General features: G+C 39.2%; 1 protein-coding gene and 1 pseudogene across 11 annotated transcripts in view; both read left to right on the top strand.

Annotated features, from left to right (window-relative positions):
• TBC1D1 (TBC1 domain family member 1) overlaps positions 1–22,353 on the top strand; it is a 103,671-nt gene that overhangs the window by 59,585 nt on the left and 21,733 nt on the right. For 4 of the 11 annotated variants that reach the window (XM_042470227.1, XM_042470228.1, XM_042470226.1 and 1 more), the window contains 9 exons: positions 2,152–2,284; positions 4,502–4,593; positions 6,675–6,785; positions 9,479–9,607; positions 10,347–10,433; positions 11,977–12,254; positions 14,612–14,767; positions 19,110–19,229; positions 20,437–20,576. In XM_042470227.1, coding sequence (XP_042326161.1) covers positions 2,152–2,284; positions 4,502–4,593; positions 6,675–6,785; positions 9,479–9,607; positions 10,347–10,433; positions 11,977–12,254; positions 14,612–14,767; positions 19,110–19,229; positions 20,437–20,576 — 1,246 coding nt within the window. Of the gene's footprint in view, positions 1–2,151; positions 2,285–4,501; positions 4,594–6,674; positions 6,786–9,478; positions 9,608–10,346; positions 10,434–10,870; positions 10,883–11,976; positions 12,255–14,611; positions 14,768–19,109; positions 19,230–20,436; positions 20,577–22,353 lie in introns of those variants that run through there. The other 7 variants (XM_042470229.1, XM_042470230.1, XM_042470231.1 and 4 more) reach the window with 7 other exon arrangements.
• On the top strand, positions 4,388–4,480 carry LOC121932349 (annotated as a pseudogene).

Genomic DNA, 22,353 nt, shown 5'->3' on the forward strand with positions numbered 1-22,353 from the left:
CACGGGGGTCCTTGGAACTAAACCCCAGCAGATACCAAGGGCCCACTGTACTGTGTTAAAACAGTAAAACAGAATATTAGTATTCTTAATCACAATTTATCACCACCGTTTGCAAATAGGTAACAACAATAATAAAAATGTCCCAAACAATAATAATAATCCATAAAAACAACAAAACAAATTAGTACGCTGATATCACAACATTGGATTTTGGTTGAGGATAGATTTAGCACTTACCATGTTCCTAAAATGGCTCATGTACAGTTGCCATGTTCCTAAAGTGGTTCATGAATATTCATAACAATGAAATGAAAGAATCCTTTCAGCAAGATATTTAAATCATTATCTAATGTGCTTTGCAAAGCAGAATCATGAAGCAAGGCAAGTTTATAGCAATACTCCATAAGCCATTATTGATTCCATCTGCATGCCTTGTGGTTAATGTTCTGGTAGGAAAGAGCCAGTTCCCCCACGGTGCACACATTGTTGGAAGGAAAATACGATCACAACATTTGTTGGCATCAGCCGTTGGATACAGGACAGCTCCTGGCATTAGATGATCCACATGCCACCCTGTGCCATCTTTCCCTTAGCAAACCTGCTTGAAAAAGCAGTAGAATGGCAGTAATGCAGGACAACATGGAAGCCAACTGTTGTGCTTCCTGCCCTATCCATCTGTGAATGAAACAGTCTTTGGAGCTCTCAAACTAGGCTTTCCCCAGCCTAGATCCACCCCCAAGAACCTTAAGGAACTCCTCAAAATTGGGGAAACATGTATGTAGGCTCCCCCTCTTCCTTCCAGTGCCACTGAAAGTTGCAGCAGAAGGGAAAATGAACAGCAACAGAGACCTACCAATTACTCTACTACCATTAGCAACATACGGTAATATCAATCCTTTTTAAATGGAAAGAGCATGGGGGAAAGCCAGAGCTGAGCAGAATTTTTCTTAAGTGCCTCTGCATTCCTGGATTTATTTATATAATGGAATTATTGAGCTATGTTATAGCCATATTTAAATTGAGATTTATAATTTTATTTTACTTATTTACATACAAACTGGTTTACAATCACTAGCATGAGAGTGTTGAGGCAAAACATTAACTAGCATTCCTATTTATGGTCTAATCTAAAACTTGATGCCTGTCATTGTTATATTGACAGAACAGTTATAGATTTTTGATCAAATATTATAGGCAGAATTGAAATGTACTACTGATGGATCCATTGCGTCTAACAGAATCAACAGATACCTTGTTCCCCACAGTTTCTCTTGACTGCTACAAACCAGCTCTGAAAGGTGCAAGAACCTTCTGGTGTAGCATTTTTGTTATTTGGTTTGGAGTGAGAGTGCTGCAGCAGAATGGAGAGGGGAGGAAAGTACAATCCACACTGCACACTTAGGTCCTCTGGAAAGAACCTGCTGCAGCCAATAAAGACCAGACTTGCTGCGGTTACCCAGAGGGCCTTCTCGTCTGCCACTCCCAAACTTATAGAATGGTTTTTGGAAGCGATCCGGAACATCGATAATCTTGGCAACTTTAAAAAAGCTGACAAGATGGATCTCTTCTGACAAGCCTTCCCTAACTGACTTTCCTGATTAACTTACTACATTCCCGTTAATACGGGCCCCCATGTATAACATCCCAGGATTCCCATTGTATTACTGTTATTTTATCATTGGATATTATTCATCATGATTATTAACTGGTAATTTTAAGTGTTGTGATGGAGGATGGGATAATGGGTTTTATTTGATATTTTATTGTACTCTGTATTGAATTTTATTCTCATTGGAAGCCGCCTCAATCCAACTGGAGAGGCAGGATATAAATAAAAATTATTATTATTATTATTATTATTATTATTATTATTATTATTATTATTATTACTACTACTACTTTTGGCCCTGAATATCAAAGTTTATAACAAGAGTGAGGAAAGTGCAACTTCTGGATCACATGCACCTTTCAATCCCCCTTTTTATACCCTCTGGAACCCTCCAGCCTCCCAGGGCATCCCATGGGGGGGAAACCCTTGTGGGAAATAACCCTAAACCTCAACACAGTTTCCCACCTCTGGTCTATATGAAAACTGTATGTTCTTGTATTGAATACTGGCTTGTACCTCCAACTATACTTTCTTTCCTCTAGGTTGATGAAATCATGATGACCTTGAAACAGGCATTCACAGTAGCTGCAATCCAACAAAATCCCAAAGCACAATTCCAGCTCTGTGAGAGGTGTCCCATGCAGAGCCTTCATAAACTCTGTGAGAAGGTAGAAGGTAGGAAATATACACTATGACACCTTTGCTTTTTTTTTTAAAGAAAACATTTTTGGGTTATTGCTAAATAGACAGGTGAGGAATAAAGCACCTTGTTAAATTAATTCCATTTAAAGCAGTTCTATTGCTTTAATAGCGTTAGAATTTTAAAGAAAAGTCCTTACTTGACAAACACTAGCAGATTATACAATCAAAGCTAGGAGAATACAATATTTGAAGTTGTCCTAACTGGGCAAGCACAGATAGACTATAAGGTGTAAAATCTTCTCCCTCTGTTAATTTATATAGTGATTGGAAAATTCATAAGAAAAGAAAGGCTAGTTGTGGGCCCTGCAGCCAAGAAATCTCAGAAGTATGCAGGTGCTTTTCGTTTGTGTGTGTGTGTGTGTGTGTGTGTGTGTGTATTGTTGGTGAATATACAAATAGTTTACTAACAATAATAGCATTGGTGAAGTTACAACTAAAGAAAAATATAAAAAAGGTAGCTGTAACCATATAGTATATTAATATTTTATATCTTTTTTCTACCACATTGTCATAGTGAATCATACTAAACAAATATAATTCTGGTCTGAAGGCTATGCTGTTCCCCTAGATCTTTTGCATAGTAGAATTTATTCATATCCAGTATTTTTTTTGCTTTATTACATGTCCACCAAAGGTAGTAAAAAGTTCTCACGTCCTGGTGACATCTCCAACATTTATTATTGATCCCTTTATATATTTTTGACAGTTTATCCAGGGTTAAGTGCCACCTAAAAACATTTTATAAAAATTTCCCATCAAATCGTAACAAGTAAATTTTACTTCCTTTCTCCATAACTTCCCAGCGGTCCATATCTGTATTATGAACTAGATTCTTTGTCCATCTCATCATGCAGTCCTTAACCTGCTCTTTCTCTGTGTTGAATCTTAATAATAGTTTGTATAATTTGGCTATAGTGTGGTTATCTCCTCAGTTAATTTTTTCAAATTCAGTAATTTTTTGCTCAAATCCAAATTCTACCTCATCTGTTTTAAATCTCTCTCTTAATTGATAAAAATACATTTTGAATCCTTTTTCCTCTAGTTTCTTTAAATGTTTCATATTGCAGCCATTGTGATTCTTATCTAACAAATCCCCATAAGTTATCCAATTACCTAACTTGCCTTCTGTAGAATGCATCCTGGGGTGATAACTAATTTGGAATTTTGGGATTCCACCTCTTTTTATACTTTCCCAACAGTGCCTTCCTTATTATGTGGTTTTTAAATCCAGAATCTTCTCTAACCTTCTCATACCAAAGTTAGGAGTGCCAGCCAAATTTTAGCTCATGTCCTTCTAATTCTAATGATTTTATATTATCTGACTTAATCCAGTCCTTTATCCATTACAAACATGCTGCTTCAAAATGTAACTTCAAATCTGGGAGCACTAATCCTCCCCTGTCCCTATCATCTATCAGCAGCTCCCTCTTTATCCTTGGTTTTTTACTCAACCACATAAATTTAACCAGATCCTTTTTCCATGTCCCAAAAGGTACATTTGAGCTAATAATTGGTATCGTTTGGAATAGATACGTTAGCTCGGGCAACACAATTTTAATTGTAGCTATTCTACCCATTAGAGATAGATTGAGGCTCTTCCATCTTTTGGAATGCTTTTAAAGGTCAAGGGTGACTGCCTTTAAGGACTGGATGGGGAACTGTCTTCACTGAGCCTCTGTTAACACAGCTCTCTTTACTTCAGCCAAAATGATCATGTTGGGTGCTCTTGGCCACCAGCTCCACAAAGCCATCCAGGAAAAGAGCTTTCTCAGGCAGCTTCCATAACCCCAAGCACACAAGACCATGGCTGCCCCCCCCCCCCCCATTTGTGAAAGGAAATAATTTAAGCTAAATACAGCGTGATCACAGCTACCAGGGCATGTTTGCATCTTAATTTCCTGAATAAGGTGCTGATGCTGATGTTGATGCTGGAGGAGGAGGAGGAGGAGGAGGAAGGACGACAAACTCCCATTATGCTCTGTCTTTTGATCCAAATACGCTTCGTATCATTTCTGCCTAGATTTGTGCACTGACAAGATGTTCTGAATCTTGGGTGTCCAAATGTGTCCCTCTCTCATCACTTCTCAGCCTTTTGGCTAAGATCAAGTGTAGCAAATGTGTCCCCCTCTCTCTTCTACCATATTTATTTTATTCCTTTGTTTACTCTACATTTATTTGCTTATTTCCTAGGGATGCATCCTTCTAAAACTAAACTAGAAATCCAAAAGCATTTAACGACACTGAATAACCAGGAGCAGGCCTCAGTCTTCGAGGAAGTTCAGGTAATATGCTTGCTAGTATCTTTGTTTGGGAAAAATATACACCCCAAACTTCTATTTAATCTACATGTTGGGGGAACATTTGCACTAAATTAATTTGTTCACTGATTTTTACAGCATGAAATTACAGTCTATAAATGTGTAGTAATCCTTTTTTATACTACTGACATGTTAATGTGTTTTGTTTTTAGTATGAATTATTGGATGTTATTCTTTTTGTACATAATGTGTTAGACCCAGTATTGTGAACAGGAAACACTTTTCAAAAATGCATCACTGCTTACTACAGTACAGTAGAAAGGAAGTAATGTGTAACTTGTGTTTTCTGAAGAATGATGGATAAATCTGAAAATACCTGGTTCATTGTGAAGTCAAAGGCATTCATGGCAGTTAAAGTGGAATTATAGCACTATAATTATATAATGTGAATGAGCCCCCACCTAGATATACAGATCTACTAATATGGTTGTCTCAAACTAGAAGGCTCTCAACTTTCCCAGCATCTGCTTTTTTCCAACTAACCACACGATGTATTGAATTCACTTCTACTATAGTTTGACTGCCTTAATTAAATCTCTGGAGCAGAACATCTACTAATCATATTCTTTATAGACTTTCTAACTCTTAGTCCATTCTGTTGACCCCTTGACTATTCCAGATTTTTTCATCCTGGTCATTTTCACATGTCAGCCTACAGCCTCATTTCCATAGTAATGCTAACCAAAGCAGCCACTACACAATAGCAAATTTAGTCTACTAGGTTACATTATAATTTCATTCAGGAATCACTCACAGAACCCTAATACTACATATCATGAAAAGATTTTTAAAAAAACAGATAAAAATGTCTATGAAAGCTTATGCTACAAACTTCTTCATTCTGTTAGTCTCAAAGGTGCTACAAAATCTCTACATATTAATTCTACAGACTAACATGGCTATATATTTAAATTCTAGTTCCAGATCCCCCCTCGGATACCAAAATCAGCAGATGCTCAAGTCCCATTGTCCTTCATGGTGGCATGGGAACAGTGGGATTTTGCCACTCGCCCCTCCCACCTAAAGTGTATCTCACTGCAGCAAACTGCTGTCTCCCTCCCTTCCTTCTGCCCTGGCTCTTCCTCCTCCTCCTCCTCTTCCCCCCCTCGCCGCTCCCCCCCTTCCTGCTCCCCCCCCCCCCTCCTCTTCCTCCCCCCCCCCCCCCCCCCCCCCCCCCACTGCTGCCTCTTTCTCCTCTTCTGCTGCCTCTTCCTTCCTCCTATTCCTGCTGCCACCGTCTCCTCCTCTTCCTTCCTCCTCCTCTGCTATCCCCCCTCCCGCCGCCCATTGCAGGCTTGCCATCCGCAGATGCTGAAATTCGTGGATGGCAAGTCCACAGATACAGAAGGCAGACTGTACAATATTTCTTCACAACTATATTTTAACTTAGTGATATGTATGTATTTATTAGGTTATAAATAAATTTGCAGCAATTCTTATGCTTAGAGATTTTCTATCCAAATTTCTTAGATATATAATTTTTCTTTTTTTTTAAAAAAAATCTGTCACACTGATATCTATACCCTTCTTTTCATTCCATATTACAGTCCACCCCCATCCAAAGATTTAACCATTCACGGATGGCAAGCCACTATTTTGGTTAATGGAAGCATGTGACTCACCGCACCGCCCTTACTTTTAATGGGACTTGAGCATTCATGGATGTTTGTATTCATGGGGGGTCCCCCACTATTATAGAGTTCCGACTCTAATTTACGTAGCATAGCCTTTTTCCAATGTGGTGAATTCCAGATTTTTTTTTTTACTTTTGAAACTCCCATATTCCATGACCATGCTGACAGAATCAGATGGGAGTTGTAATCCAAAGCATTTGAGAGACCCAATTTACAGAAGAATGAGATAGCAAGATATAATCCTGTTTTAGCTTTCTTTTTTGCTAGCTAATTATACATAGTTTGGGATATTGTTGCCATCTAGTGGCATTCTGTTATACAAACACATTTTTGTCAATAGCAATCTAACAACAATAGAGTAACAATGCTCTTCAAGACACAGTTTATAGTTGTCCTCTTTTCTTGTTGTAGAAAATAAGGCCAAAAAATGAACAGAAAGAGAATGAGTTAATAATCTCTGTCCTGAGAACTATGTATGAAGAAAAACAGAAGGATCACGTTCACCTTGGTGAAGCCAAGCAGGTATGCAGTTATGAATTCTTTTCCTTATTAGTGAAAAACACCTATTTCAACATAAGATGAAATTAACTTTAAAAAGCAATTGCTGATCTGTATTTCCCTCTCAAAACATGCAATGCAGTCCTCTTGACAGAAGCACATATTTTCATGTTGCTCTACATACTCATCATCATGCACATAGAAAGCAAGCATCCTTGGGCTAGCTTTCAGCTGGCAAGGATTTTACTGTTTTGGCCAACTCATTTAAAGGTGGCCACAGGTCTGTTAATTTTGTCTAATTATAAGGGGGAAAATTGTTAAACAAATACAGCAGTGTTATGCCACAACAATAATGAAAGCTTGAATGGCTATAACCCATTAAGGGACTTCAGGTCTCCTGCATTTCCAATAATACAAACCAAGAGATAATACTTGAATTTTTGGTAATCTTTTTAAAATAAAGATTTCAATCATGAGAGCTGTAAACAAGAAAGATGCTTTTGGAAGTATGAAGCTTATCATAAGTTTACAACTGTTGTACATTACCAAGCTAATTATGTTCTTGCAAATTGTCCCATATGCTACAACACAGCCCTCGTGTCATCGTTAAAGGTCCATATAATTCTTCAGCCATTTCTTCCTCTTTCAAATTACCATAGTGATGTCAGGAGTAAAGCACCTGAGTTTTGCTATTTGTGTCATGCTCATTGTTGCTAGGGTTGGGAAGAACATTCGGGGTTTAGCAGGACTGGAAAGGACTTCTTGAGTGTCTAGTAACTCTAATGGGGAGAATACAAGCCTCCTTCTTATTCCCCCCCCCCTCAAATTTTCAAATAGATTTGATATCTACTCCTGTATCTCCCAAACCCTATTTATTTATTTATTTTGTTTTCCTTAAATACATCAAGGAGGTTTATTGCTAGGTGTTCCAATAACATCTTCCCTGCATATCTGGAGTACAGCTGGGAGCGCACAGAGCAGTGGTCCCCAAACTGTGCCCTTTAAGAGATTTTGCACTTCAGCTCCCATTGGCCAGTGGTCTGGGATTCTGGGAGCTGAAGTCCAAAATCCCTTACAGTTTGGGGACCACTGGGACAGAGAATGCCTGCATCATGTGGCAGCTGTCAGAATATAGCCCACAATGACCCAACTTGCTCAGCAGCCCCTCACTCCCTCTCTTGGACACTACAAGATTATGCTGGAGGTGAAATGCAGCAAAGGAAGCGGGGTTCAGCCATGCAAAGAGAATACAGGCAGCACTAGCAGTCCTCTTTGCATGGTTCCCCTCACTCCTCCTGGCTACTACAATAACCAAGCCAGGGGATGGGGTGGGAAGCAGCCAGATAAGGAGAAGTGCCCCCTCTTATGTTAGAAGAGGGGCAGTGGCAGCAGCCTTCCTCCTTGTGCAGCTGACCCCTGTCCCGCCTGGATTTTGTTAACATTGTACAATTTTTTTGCAGAGAGGTCTCCTTGATGCTACTTGGGAAAGAGCCTTTTGCAACCAACACAGCACCTGTTGCTTTGAATGGCAAATTCAATATTCTTTGTGATCTCAGTAGAAATACTGCACAGAGCAGACAAGAAACTGAGTAATTCTTTAATGAAAAGCTCAGATTCCCATAATCACATCCGAAAGTGAAATGCCCATTGCACTCTACATTGAAAATTATTCAGATTCAAACTACATTAGCTTTTCAGGGGTGGTATCTTGGAGAGAGAGAAAAAAAAACTGGCATGAGAAAAGGATTTGTTTTTCATGAAGAAGTAAAAAATTCATGTAACAAAATCTTCAGAAATGTTTTGTGCTTACTTGCACATTCTGGGTAGGCAGCACGGAAACTCCAGTCAGCCCTCCACATTCATGGCTTTGAAACTGGTTATTTTGATTATTCGTAAGGTCAAGGCAGCCTGCACGCTCACTTCTCCTCCTCCTGCTCCCTCCTGGGCTTTTCCCTTTCATAGAAAAAAGCCCAGGAGGGAAAAACTGGGAAGGGTGTGCACACCAACCACACCCCTTTCCAGGTGAGAATAGCTGCCTTCCCAAGGCAGCCACCCAAGTGGGAATAGGTTGGGGGGGATCAATCCCCCTCGCCCTTTTCCTGGTGAGATAGATGCCTTGGAAAGGCAGCCACCCCACCAGGAAAGAGGTGGGGAGTCAGTTAAAGGGATGGGAGGGCAGGGCAGGGCAAGGAGTGGAGCACATGTATCTGCTCATCTTACCCTGCCTACCCATCCCTTTAACTGGCTTCTGGGGGGTATTTGCGATTTTTTCACATTCATGGCAGTCTTGCGCCCCTAACCCCTGCAAATATGAAGGGCTGACTATACATGATATTTGGAGGCAGGGCAATAAAAGAGTCAAGTACTAGTAGTATCATTACGTGTGTGTGTGTGTGTGTGCGTGTGCCTTCAAGTCACCTGTCATTGTATGGTGACTCCATAAATTTCATTGGGTTTCCTTAGGCAAGAAAAATTTGGTGGTGGTTTCACCAGTTCCTACCTCTGAAATGTAGCCTACAGCACCGGATATTTGTTGGTTATTCCCCATCCAAGTACTTACCAGGGCTGACCCTCTTAGCTTCCAGGATCAGGCAGGATCTGGTGCCTTTAGGGTATTAATAGGCCCAGTACTAATAACCGTTATCTTTTCTATGGAATTTTGCTCTGTTTATTTTTATGCTCCTTTTTAAAAAATGTTTGTTGTCATTGCTTCCTAGATATCACAGTCTTCAGTAGAGGCCATGGGAAATGAAATACCAAGCAGCACACCACGTTTCAGACTAGACATGTTGAAGACCAAAGCTAAAAGATCACTAACAGAGTCCTTAGAAAGTATTTTATCTCGAGTATGTTTTTTCAATTGTGTTACCATGTGTTTAATGGCATAGTTTTCTCTTCTTAAGTTCCTTTCAGTTGTGGAAAATCCCCAAACTTCTCTATTTTAAACTTTACACTGACTTTATAGTAGATTTAAACAGTGCCACGTATTTTAACTATCTTCACCAGTACATTTTTTGTTATATCTTTGTGTGATGCTGCACACTAAATATGTTCTGTATGAAGTGTCAGCAGAACTCTTTGAGGCTTTTCCCTGATGAAGGTACATAAGAACTCTTGGGAGAGCCATGTTTTCAGCATAATTTTAATCTGTTTACTTCCTAATTTCATTTTATTCAGAAGTATTATTTTTGTGGCTCAAAATATGATTGTGATAATAAATTAAATAATTTATATCATATTGCAGGAATTCAACACTGGTTTAAAATTTCTCAGCATAGAAAGGAATCAGTGTACCATTTATAACTAAGCAAAAGGAGATCTTATTCAATTAATATCAGGCAGTCATGTTTTGTTAGTGTCCAAGTTGCTTTAAATGTCAGTGTGAGTGACCTTCCTGAAGGAAATTATTGCTTCTCATGCAGAGTAACTATTCTTAGTTCACTTAGGAAATTAAATTGAATGATGACTTCAGTACAGTGAGACTGGAATGTAATTATTTCTCCAGCATTTCTGTGGCAAATGGAAGTGTGACTAGTTTCAGATTTATTAATACATGTCTTTCTAACATAAGCATTTTCCTGTTAGGGAAATAAAAGCAGAAGTCAGCTGGAAAGTTCTGGAAGTACTGATTTGGACAGCTCCTTATCTAGCACACTAAGTACAATGAGCAAAGTAAGTATAAACTAAATGACCAACACAAAAGAAAATATAGCCAGGCCCCCCATGCTTGTGGAGATTAGGGGTACCACACACCCCCTCACAAAAGTGGAAAACCATGAATATAGTCCCACTATTTTTGTTACCTGAGAGGACACTTTTCTAGGCATCTGTAAGTCCTGCAGTGTGACACTGTGGTCAACCTGTGACACAGGTTTACCATAAAATTGCACTAGGAGACCTACAGATGCCTAGAGAGAACATATTTTTTGGCGGTGGGGACAAAAACAGTAATCTACAAATATCCGAATCTGCAAATGCTTAACATACAAATGTGGAGTATATTTTGCAGTTTTAATTTTATTTCCTAGAATATAGGTCATTATATTCTAGGAAATATAATGGTGAGGTATCATTCTGGTGAGGTATCATTCTGTGAGCACAGAGACTCCTCACCAGCAAAAGTAAGGCTAAGTTTAAAGCAAGGTCCCTCAATAAATTGTTAAAGAGATTTTATATTAAATATCATAAACATGCTAATGAGTCTAAATACATTATTAGCCCATAAGCTGTTTTAAGCAGGCCACCTGATATCCACACATTGGCATGAAACAGTTGGGCCAAAAGCACTATCTTCGGGCCGATCCAGGGGATGTGTTCAAACCACGCACACACTCCAAATTGGTCCGAAGCTGCGACCACTTAAAGCAGCCCAAATGCAGCGCAAAAGGAGCACAAAAGAAAGCACTCCTTGCCAGGGGTCTGTTGCGGACATTGGTGGCAGATGGCCTTGGGACCACAGCATCTGGTTGCCCCAGTCCAGCACCACTCAGGGCATGCTTGCAGTTGGAGAGGCCAGAGGCCACTTCAAGCTACCCATCTGTTCGAGGCCATTATATTTATAAGCTCTGACATATCCGTTTTCTATAAGAAACATTAACTTTTCTAATTTACAAAACAACAACAACCCCAATAATCTAGGTAGGATTCTGAGTCATTACATGCTCATAATTTATTACAGCTTTAAATAAAACTAATACTGTGGCATAGGTTTCCAAGACATGGGAGCCAGAGCTATAAAGTTCTAATTTAAATATCCTGGATCTCTCCCACCCACATCCCTAGCCAGATAGGTGGTTTTGCTTGCATTTTCCTGCATCGTGATTCAATTCATGCATCAGATAAGCTTAGAATTCTATGACAAGATTGAAGAACTTGGATTCAAGAATTGAAGAACAAGAATAGAGGGTGTTTTTTTTAAAATAGATTTGTGGTAAATACTAACTAGGTACTATTTTGCTTCTAGATGCAACACGGTCACTAGATGCTGGCTCAGTTGAAGAGAATGCATCATTTTTGTGACTCTGTGTTGAGTGACATAGGAAAAACGTTGTAGCATGATGATTTAAATCAATGAAACAATAAAAGCATACCATTGATAGTTAAAATGTTTGCTTCGGGAATGTATAAAAAAGACATAGCCTGTGAAGTTTGAGGTTTCATGTCATGTATACTTTCTTAAGTTGTATCATATATGTTTTCTGTTTTACATTAACAGGAAACATCCGCATGTGAGGGAGAAGACCTCCTTCTCACAGAGAGTCCTTTGAAGACAAATGGATCAGTAAATAATGTATCAGTTGAGTCAGAAACCCCAATCACTGAACAGCCTACAAAGTCAGCTTATCAGGGCTTTAGACGACGAGCAAATACCCTGACCCATGTTCCAACTGAAAGCCAAGACTGTTCACAACCTTCTGAAGCATCTCCATCTGTCCCTCAAAGGAAACTTATGAGGTATCATTCTGTGAGCACAGAGACTCCTCACCAGCAAAAGTAAGGCTAAGTTTAAAGCAAGATACTGTTTGGGAGAAGTGTGGGAAAAATTATTTAAGTTATATCCATTTTAGGGAAAGGGATGTCTTCTTTCTCTAACACAACTAACCACAGCACAACTTAAATATCCAAATTCTTAAATGATATCATGAGGTATGTTTCTCATGTCATTAGAGTTTATGAATGAAACATCTCAAATTTGGCTGGGCAACTGAACAAGCACATTTAGAACCGTAGAGTCAGCTTTTAAACTAGAGATGTCCATGACTGAAAGGCTAGAATTCATACATAGACTGTTTTACTTGCAAGTGTTATTCTATTTTGGGGGGTGGAAGTGAGGTGCATATGACCAAAATATATGTGCCGTATTTCCCATCTAAAAAATGAATGGGTAGTTAGGTCTTTGACTAACGCCCACAGAAAAAAGACTAAACAATGAGTGAATTTAAAAGTTGTCAGCGGAAATCATACACATTACCCACTAAGAGAGATCACACACACGCCACATAACTTGTTCTTCTTCATGACACTATTTGACTGAAATGTGTTTTGTTTTGAACGTTAATTTTCATATTCTTTTTCTACATCTTTGTTTCATGTTCCTCTTCATATGTTCATCTCTAAGTACTGTATTTGTTTGTGCAGCCTTGAATTCTTACCAAGCTACTAGAATTCTATTCATGGTAGCCATGTTGGCCATGCAGTAAAATGCAACAAAATCCAACAGCTACAAAATAAATAAATAAATAATATTTTTATTGGCCAACATAAAATATAACATGTAGGCTTTTGAAGCTCCACTGGCTTCTTCAGCAAGTAAAAGATGTTTAAAAACCAGACAGAAGAAAAGAGATGATCAAAGCTGCGTATAGTGGCCTGTGTATAGCATAGATGCACTATACTAATACTTTGCCTGAAATACTCTATTGTTTAACTGCAAATACTCTTTATGTAACCTACTGAGTTAGAAACTGTAATTGGTGCCAAGTCAGTATTACTGTTCTACATGCACAAGGGTAATAGTACTGGGAGAAAACATTCCTGAAAATAAATGATTACTGAAAGAAAGAGGAGAAAGAGTAAAAGAGAGAAATTGTACAAGCTACAGTAGGTTTTCTTGCTCTTTCTTTGAATCTTGTCGACTTCTAGAGATCTTTAGCACCACAATTTTGGACTTGCATATTTTTTTATCATATGTATCTGCAATTTCCAGGCCAGTGCTGCTTGTTATGTGCTTGGTCAGTAAAAGTTGACCAAAAAGACATGTTCAGGATGACTCTTCTATGCGTTTGTTTGTTTTTTAACTCAACCTAAAAAATGTATAGAATTAAAATGTTTTAAGCACATGGCCTGTCATACAATCAAATGGCCATTGCCTTGTCTTCATTATACTTCTCCCAAACAGTGTGTGAATAGGTATGGTACTAAATTTAAACATCTTAAATTTAAGTTTTAAATATTTTTCTAGAAAATTCTTTGGATAACAGATGACAGGAATTTGATCATATGTCATTGCATTTAATAAATTATTCATAAGGACACATTCACATCACAATTCCCCATGCTGCAAAATATTTTTAGGCATCTTTCTTCTCAATATAATGCATCAGAACAACCTGCATGCATGTGGAGGCTCAAAACATCAAAATTTTGGAATGAAATTGTTGCTGAAATCTGATATTCCAAGAAATCCTTGTAGCATTAAACCTTTCCAGTACCTTGGAAGGTAAGCCTTCATTGATCTCTCAAGGATTGGGGAATGGAGTCATGCAATCTTCACTTGTTTGGAGATGGAGGACACTCCTTCCAAGTTGGTGCAATATTGTGTTTTTTTCATACATTTTAGATCCATTCACTATGCACACATAGCTATATGCACCAAAGAGAATATTGTATTTATTGATTTAGGGGTTTTACTTTTTCTTCCACACAAGACTAGGTCCTTCCTCATTATTTTTGTTTTGTTTTTGTTGCCTGGCCACATCCTTTTGACACTACTCAGATGTTGCTGGGCCACAACTGTCAAAGTTTTCATTTATGAGATGCTGGAAGTATCTCGGTAACATGATCTTGTTAACATGCCAATATATCAAGAAGATTCTCTGATACCACCATGATTAAGTATGAGATCTGATTTTAGAGAAAGGGTTCTCATAAGTTATTATGATCTCCATACCTATGGTGTTGTACATCATATATATAGCATTCGTATTTCAAGGCAATGATCTTTTCTTATCTTACTTTAGCTGTGCTCTTTTGGTTGATTTTTCACTTGTTCTCTCCCCCCCCCCCCCTTTCCTGTTCTTTTAATCCTGCGTGTTGGATCCCTCTCCATAAAATATGAACACACCTTCCAGCAGCTCTAACCCTTCTGCTGATCAGTCAATGCCAGCTCCTCCTCCTCCTCCTCCTCCTCCAGTTCATCTTAAGCCCTCGGCCTCCTCACCCAATTTCTTAAAACATCTTAGGCCTAATTCAAGTGGAGAACAAAACAAGCGTACAGTGCCAAAGAGGTGAGAGAAGAGATGAATGGCATTTGTCTCTGCTTGGCAATATATCATTTTATAAGCTTAGCTCTATAGGAATGTAACCTTATGCAATGCAAAGGTAAATGAAAGCAACACTATAAAATACTATAAACCACAGCAAAAAGCATACTAGCCTGCCACCTCATATATATTGTGTTATCTAAAAGATAAAGGGGCAAAATGCCAATTGTGTTAAGTCTTCACTGTGATTTACTGCTTCTTCACAAACCTGGTGAGCATTTTAAGATACAAAAACTACCTGTTGTCCAATAAAAGAGAAACAGGAAAGGAAAAGCAATTGAAGGGAGTAGAAGCATGGATTGTGCTGTTCACATTCCTGCTTCCTCTTCTAGATTGCTTTTCCTATCACCAGCACCACCGGCCACTTTTGACACACAGGCTGCTGCTTTCCATTTAATTTGTTTTCTGTTAGCTTCCTGTATGACCTAATCAATTTGTGTCTGATTAGATATATATTCCTTAATTTAATAAATTAATTAATTAGCTATTCCAATTACCTAGGGCCTGTGGTCCCTCCAGTCTCATGTTGTCCTGTCCAGATGATGCAGGCCATCAGTCCCAGCCCAGGATCAGGCAAACTGGATGTGGATCTGGAGGGTCTGGCCCATTCTCCATGAGACTTAAGGAACAGTCCACAAAACTGGCCCAAATTGGCCTTAAGCAAGTCTAAAAAGCCCAGCTGTTTGCTATGAAGTTTCTGGGAAACTCTACAGTGACAACCAGCAGACCGAATGATCCCAGGCACCCTGTACATGCCTCCACATTGCATCTGCTGAAAAGACTCCTGTCGTCTGTGACACTGTATGGGTGCCTGGCCACATGGGTGCAAAGTCTTCCCAGCAAATGTGACCGGGGGGGGGTAGATATGGGGTTCAGGGCAGTAGGGAGCATGGTATGGTGACAGACAGGCATGTAAACACTTGCCTGGTGCTGCTCAAGCTCAGGGTCTGACCTGGGACAGGACCCAGAGCAGGGTAACATGGGCTTGCCCTGTGCTATCCTGCCCATGTGCTAAGCACCTAAGAAATAAGGTTCAAACATGGGTAAAAAAAACTGCACAATAACAGTGACCTTATTTAGCTGTTCTGGGTACTTCTAGGCCACAGGCTCCAAACAATGGCAGTCAGAACACGTTATGCAGCTAGTCCTCCTTGATCATTTTTTTGTGGCCATAGAAATGATGGAAGAAGTAGTGAAACAACACAGAAAAGTTAGTGATCTCTGAACCGCCAATACAATTTAATAGACGAAGCAGGGCATTTCTCCTTTCTCTTCATTCATGTTTGGATTACTGGTTTATCAAACCACAATTCCAAGTCTTGTTTTTTGGGAGGAACAAAAAGGTGTTTGTGGGGTTTTCGGGCTATGAGGCCGTGTTCTAGAAGAGTTTATTCTTGATGTTTAATCAGGTGCTGTGGCTGGCACTGTGGACACCGTATAGCAGGGGTAGGCAACCTATGGCCCGCGGGCCAGATTCGGCCCAGCGAGGCCTTGGGACCGGCCCCAGCCCGGTCCTGCCGCCAATTGCCGCCAGGGCCTTTGGCCTATCAGGAGGAGGTGGGCAAGGGGGGGCAAGCGGTGGGCAAGGGGGAGCAAGCTGTGGGCAAGCGGCGGGCAAGCGGGGGCAAGCAGCGGGCAAGGGGGAGCAAGCGGGGGCAAGCAGCGGGCAAAGGGAAGCAAGCGGGGGGCAAGGGGGGCAAGCGGGGCGATTGTCTATAGAAGCCTCAGAAACATGCATTTATATTAACATTTTTTAAAGAATCTGCAAATTTTTTCGTGTGTCCTCCAATTTTTTAAAAAAATTGTCCTCAGTTTGAAATTTTTGTCCTACATTTGTCCCGGTTTATTTATTTATTTACAGTAATTTTTTAAAAATTATTTGATTATTTATTTTTTGACTCCCCCCCCCCCCAGTTGTCTGAGGGACAGCAACCTGGCCCCCGGCTCAAAAAGGTTGCCTACCCCTGCCCTATAGGCTTTGCCACTCAACAACAGAACAATACACAGATTAACATGCAGACCACTTCCTCTCAACAAACAGTATATATACCCCACTTTCTTCCATGCCAGCATTCTCTGAAGATGCCAGCCATAACTGCTGGCAAAACATCAGGAATAAACTCTTGTAGAACACAGCCTTATACTTCAGAAAACTCACAAAAAAACTATGGATGCTGGCCATGAAATCCTTCGACTTCATATAAGAATCAAATCTTGCAGTGGGGTGGGCAAGGTCCAGCTCATGGTTGCATGTCGTCCTTGAGACCCCAACACACCCTCAACCACCTCCAAATTATTTTTTAATTAATTAAAAATAGATGAGCTTAAGAAATAAGAGTTATCTCATCCCACATATCCGAAGATATACCCGATCCTCAACTATAAGTCAATCTCATGTATAAGAAGAGCAGGTTTGGTGACTAGAATTATGAATTTTGATATGACCCATAAATAGGTCAAAGGCAAAATGTAGGGGCATGGTATAAAAGGACAGAGCAAAGGGAAATATGCCAAAAGATTTGCAAAATGTCAGTTTTAATAACTGTGCTCATCTTAAAGGCTGGATGGGTGGTAAATGCTAGCTGTGTAATGCATGGGGTGGGTGTGTGTGTGTGGCCAGGTGCAGACAAGGTTAAGAAAACGCATACATGTCAAAAAGGATGAAAAGGCAAAGAGCAAAGAAATGGTGACTACACTAGCAGTAATTATATTCTTTAACTTCAGTGTGACAACTTTGCCTGATTTTAACCCAGTAAAGTGGACAAACATATACAAATGTCTTATTTAGATCCTTCAAAGCTTGATTCCTCCCAGTGCTCTTTTGAGGGGAAGCTCCAAAGAGCTGCCACTGCCACTGTTTTCCCACACAGACATTCAAAAGGGTCTGAAGCAGTGCCACAGTAGAGAGAGTCGAGGGGGTCAGTGCTTCTTTTAAGTGCTTGCAAGATGGATTAAGCGCCTGCCTTTTGCCACCCTTTTCAGAGAAGGGGATAATTCCTTTTGTGATAAGAGTTAAAGAACAGTACAGTGGGCCCTCCCCATACACGGGGATCTGTTCTGGACCCCCCCCCCTTGCATAACACATAAGCTCAAAACCCATTAGTTTCAATAGGGGAGCGTTCCCGCCTTTAGCATGGTGCACACGCCATGGGCACGTGTGCCATTCATTTTACCATGGCTTAACCTTTCGCATAAAGTTAAAGCCATGTTTAGCACACCAGTGTATGGCACGGGCACACTGTATTTACATTGATTCATGGATAAGTTGACCCAGATTTTTTGGATCAGTTTTTTTACTAAAATGTCTAGACTTATACATAAGTGTATACAGTATGTTGAAATGTTCTTCTAGTGACTTTCAGCACATGTACACATTCTTGTTTATTGTGTTACTGCAACAATTTGAAAAGGAGGTAGAGAGGTAATGTGCACTTGAAGCACTTCATCATGCAACTATGTCAATATAATTGCTTGAATCCAACCAAAAACCTATTCATTTAAGCTTTATCATTTGGCAGTGTTACTTAATCTAAAAAAGTAATTATACCAAGAAAGAGATAGCTTAGGGATGTCCCTGCTTCATTTTAATTTGATCATTGCATTGGGCTAGCTTAAAAGGAAGGAGCCCTATCAAACTGCTTTCCAAGTGAGGGTGAAAATCCAAGTGTTTTGGTAGGTTTCCTTTTACCACTCCCTCAGATAGACTTCAAAGTCCAGAGTGATGGATGGCTTGTATTCTTTTTGAATTGGGGGGGGGGGTGAAAGCAAACCTACAAATATGTATATTTATATAATGCTTTACAGTTCTGGTCTTTGATTCTTTTCTCTTTTATTTATTTATTTTTTTTTATTTACCTAACTCCTGTGAATATTACTGTCGGCCCTTCTTATACACTGATTTTTTTATACACAGATTCAAGCATCCACGGTTTGAAAATGTTCCAAAAACGTATAAATTTAAAATATCAAACCTTGATTTTCCATTTTTTATAAGGGACACCATTTTGCTATGTCATTATATTTAATGGGACTTGAGTATCCATTATATTTAATGGGACTTGAGTATCTTTGGGGATTTGGAGAAGGAAACCACCCTGAAGTCCTCATCTGGACTGGGAACATAATGTCATATAAGGGTCTGGTGACTACTTTTCCTTTACAGTAAAACCAAACCGCAGCGTATAACAAGGGTCCACTGTATTTCCTTCCTGGTTTAATACTGACTCTCTTGTGTTTTGTGTTTTTAATTTTACTTGGTGTCCTTGTACCCCCTCATTCTGAATTGCCCTTTTTCAACTACACTCAGCACCTCCTACCGTTCTACTCTACGGAAAAAGCTTCACTCTTCCTCTTCTGTGCCAAACTTCTTAAAATTTCTGGCTCCTGTAGATGAAAATAACACCTCTGACTTTAGGAACAGAAAAAGGTAGGGTTCTCTTCCTGCAACTGAAAAATCTGCTTCAACAACATTGTCACATGGTCTGATAGAATAGCCTGCAATTAGAATCACTGAAATTATTGTTGGTCAAACATACCTAGTGGGATGACAGTAGGAATTTTATTAAAGGGCACCGCTGTTACACCGCAGTTTTACATTATTTATATCTGTAAATAATATTGACAGTGTGAAAAGCATGATTCATTCAGCTTCTATGGTTGTGTTGTGATGGTGATTGTATAGCAATAGACCTCATTAAATAGCTTTCTGTAAGCACTGTATGTGAGAAGAAATTAGCTTGAAGATCATACTTGTAATATCTAATATTGAAAAAAAACTTCTCCTTACCTGTTGTAGATTCTGAATATCTTCCAAAGGACCAGAATATCATTTATCATTATTTGGAAAGCAAACAAGATGAATGATGCTGCTTTTATTTTGAAGGAAAAGCAGCCATGGGTCCTTTGCCATGCTCACAGATTTCCTTCTGAAAATCTATCTCATGCTTGACCCTAAAGGTGCTGTTTTCAGGGTGGGGAGACCTATGGGGACAAATATTCTTTGGGGATTTGGAGAAGGAAACCACCCTGAAGTCCTCATCTGGACTGGGAACATAATGCCATATAAGGGCCTGGTGGCTACTTTTCCTTTACAGTAAAAATGTTGGTATCAATCCAAAATTTGAAAAATGATAATTTTGTATCTAATTTGGTTCAGAATGTGACCAACAGAAATCACAAAACTTGCAGCTGAAAACTGGGAAGACAGAATGAAGTTTAGCAATATGCCAATGGTATGGTTGCAAGAGACAATATTTAGATCAGCATAAAAAGAGGATGTTACAAGAAATGTACACTTTTGCTAACTATTTGGAAGGTTGTGGTCAAATCTGCAGAGTCTAGGGAAGCTTTCAGGGCTTAATTGTTCATGGTAGTATATTCTTCTTTTGAAGAGCAAAGGATCATGTATGATTTTCCCAGGAGTATAGCCATTTGGATTCAGTCTGAAAGAATGTAACAACAGCAGCATCCCTCAAGAGAATTAGTTAAATAATGTAGATAAATATATGGAGTCTGTTGCTATGAAAATTTGGAATTTGTTTATTCATTGCCTTTGACTGAGGACAAAATATATTGCAGTCACCAAATTATTAATGAAACATTTTAAAATACATTTTACATGCTTCTTATTTTAGTGATTGCAAGCCCAAGACAAGTGAAGCAGATTCTTTCTATGAAAGTCCTGTAAGAACTCGTCGGCATTCATGGAGACAACAGATATTTCTAAGAGTAGCAACACCACAGAAAGGATGTGATTCTACCAGCTGGCATGATGGTAAAGACTGTCTTTAAATAAATAACCATCCTGATATATGCTGTACATGAAGTATTGATTTAGATTTTTGTACTTCAGAGCTCAGATGGATGACAGAGTCACCAGAGGATAGATGTATAGTTAATATACATCAGCCCTATTTACTTTTTCATCATGAATGAAAGTGGGACACTTTGGGTATCAAAACCTGAGACGTGAAGCTTACCTCCCAATGCAAATCAGCATTCTAACGTACAGTTAGCCAAGTGTCACACTGAGTAAGAAGTTGGAGAATGTTCATTCCAATTTCTCTTGGGATTTGGTTCTGTGGGAGAAGCATGTTTCATGCAGCAACTTGATACTTTGACCTGCTTCTCACACAAAAAAGAAATGAAAAGAAAGCAGAATCTGGTGGTATTGGGTTATACTACATCAGATAGCAGTGGGTCACACCACTGATCCATTTTTAAAGAAAATCCTCTGCATGTAGAAAAGTGGCATGTGGGTGATAAACTAAGCTAGATTTCTTCTTTGACAGACCATTTTTTAAGAACAAGAAATGAGTTTTGCTTGGAGGACCATTCTGAAATGATGCAAATGCAGGTTTGCTGTGCCATATGCTATTGGTAAAAATGGAGCAAATGATCTGGGGCCATTTCATAGTACACTGTTATAGCACTGTGTTTTCATTGTCATGGTTCCATCCTATGGAATCCTGAGATTTGTACTTTTGGAAGAGGTATTTAGAATTTTCAGTCAGAGAGCTCTAGTGCTTCATAAAGCTACAAACCCCAAGATTCCATAGGATGCAGTCATGGCAGCTGAAATGGACTCATCGTCCTATAATTGTGTAGTCTAAAAGGGCCCTGTTGTGACATGGAGTAGCTAAATGTTTGAAAGAGATACATAGAAATTATAGTGACAGCTACATAAAAGCAACTACCTTGTGTGCAGTATTATAGAAAAAGACAATAAAATGTTAGTGCTTATCAAAAAGGGGTCAAAATAAAGTTATCGGCATCATACTGCCATCACATGCACATCTGAAGTATGTATACTCTAACCATCTCTTGTCCAAATCTTGCCAACAAACAAACCCCAAAACATGATAGTTCATTCTTAGGGTTGCCATAAGTGGGAAATGAAAAAGAAGTGTTTGTTCTAGCTTTGAAAAATAAAAATAAAAGACAACAAAAATTAACAAAGTACTGAAGTAACTTCCCATGAAGAAAGGTTAAAGCATTTAGCAGTTTTTTAAGAATAAAAAGTCTGGAGTGGGGGATGGAAATTGCCTAGTATTTCAATCAAGATAGGAAAAGCTTTGCCGAGTTCGTGCAAGCCTTTGGCAGTGCTTGCAGCAACCTTTTGAATTCCACCATTGGCTTCCAGCAAAGACATTAACAAAGATTTCCCTTCAAACCAAAAAGCTACATTTGTAGAAGAGGGAGAGAAAAAAATTTCTCTATCATTTTTATACATTTCATTTTCTCAGTCTTGTTCGAGACACACATTTTAGTGCTTTTTGTGTACATCAGTAGCAGATGTCATTATTACCAGATAATGACATCGCTTCATGATGCTAATCTGATTTGTACTTTGTTGTTTGCCTTCAAGTTGTTTCCGACTAATGGCAACCCTAAAGTGAACCTATCAGTTTTTTCCTGGCAAGATTTGTTTAGTGGAAGTTTGCCTTTGCCTTCCTCTGAGGCTGAGAGAGTGACTTCCCAAGCTCACCCAGTAGATTTCCATGGCTGGGTGAGGATTTGAACCCTGGTCTACAGAATCATAACCCTATACC

The sequence above is a fragment of the Sceloporus undulatus genome, chromosome 5 (genome assembly GCF_019175285.1).
Source record: "Sceloporus undulatus isolate JIND9_A2432 ecotype Alabama chromosome 5, SceUnd_v1.1, whole genome shotgun sequence".
Lineage (NCBI taxonomy): Eukaryota > Metazoa > Chordata > Lepidosauria > Squamata > Phrynosomatidae > Sceloporus > Sceloporus undulatus.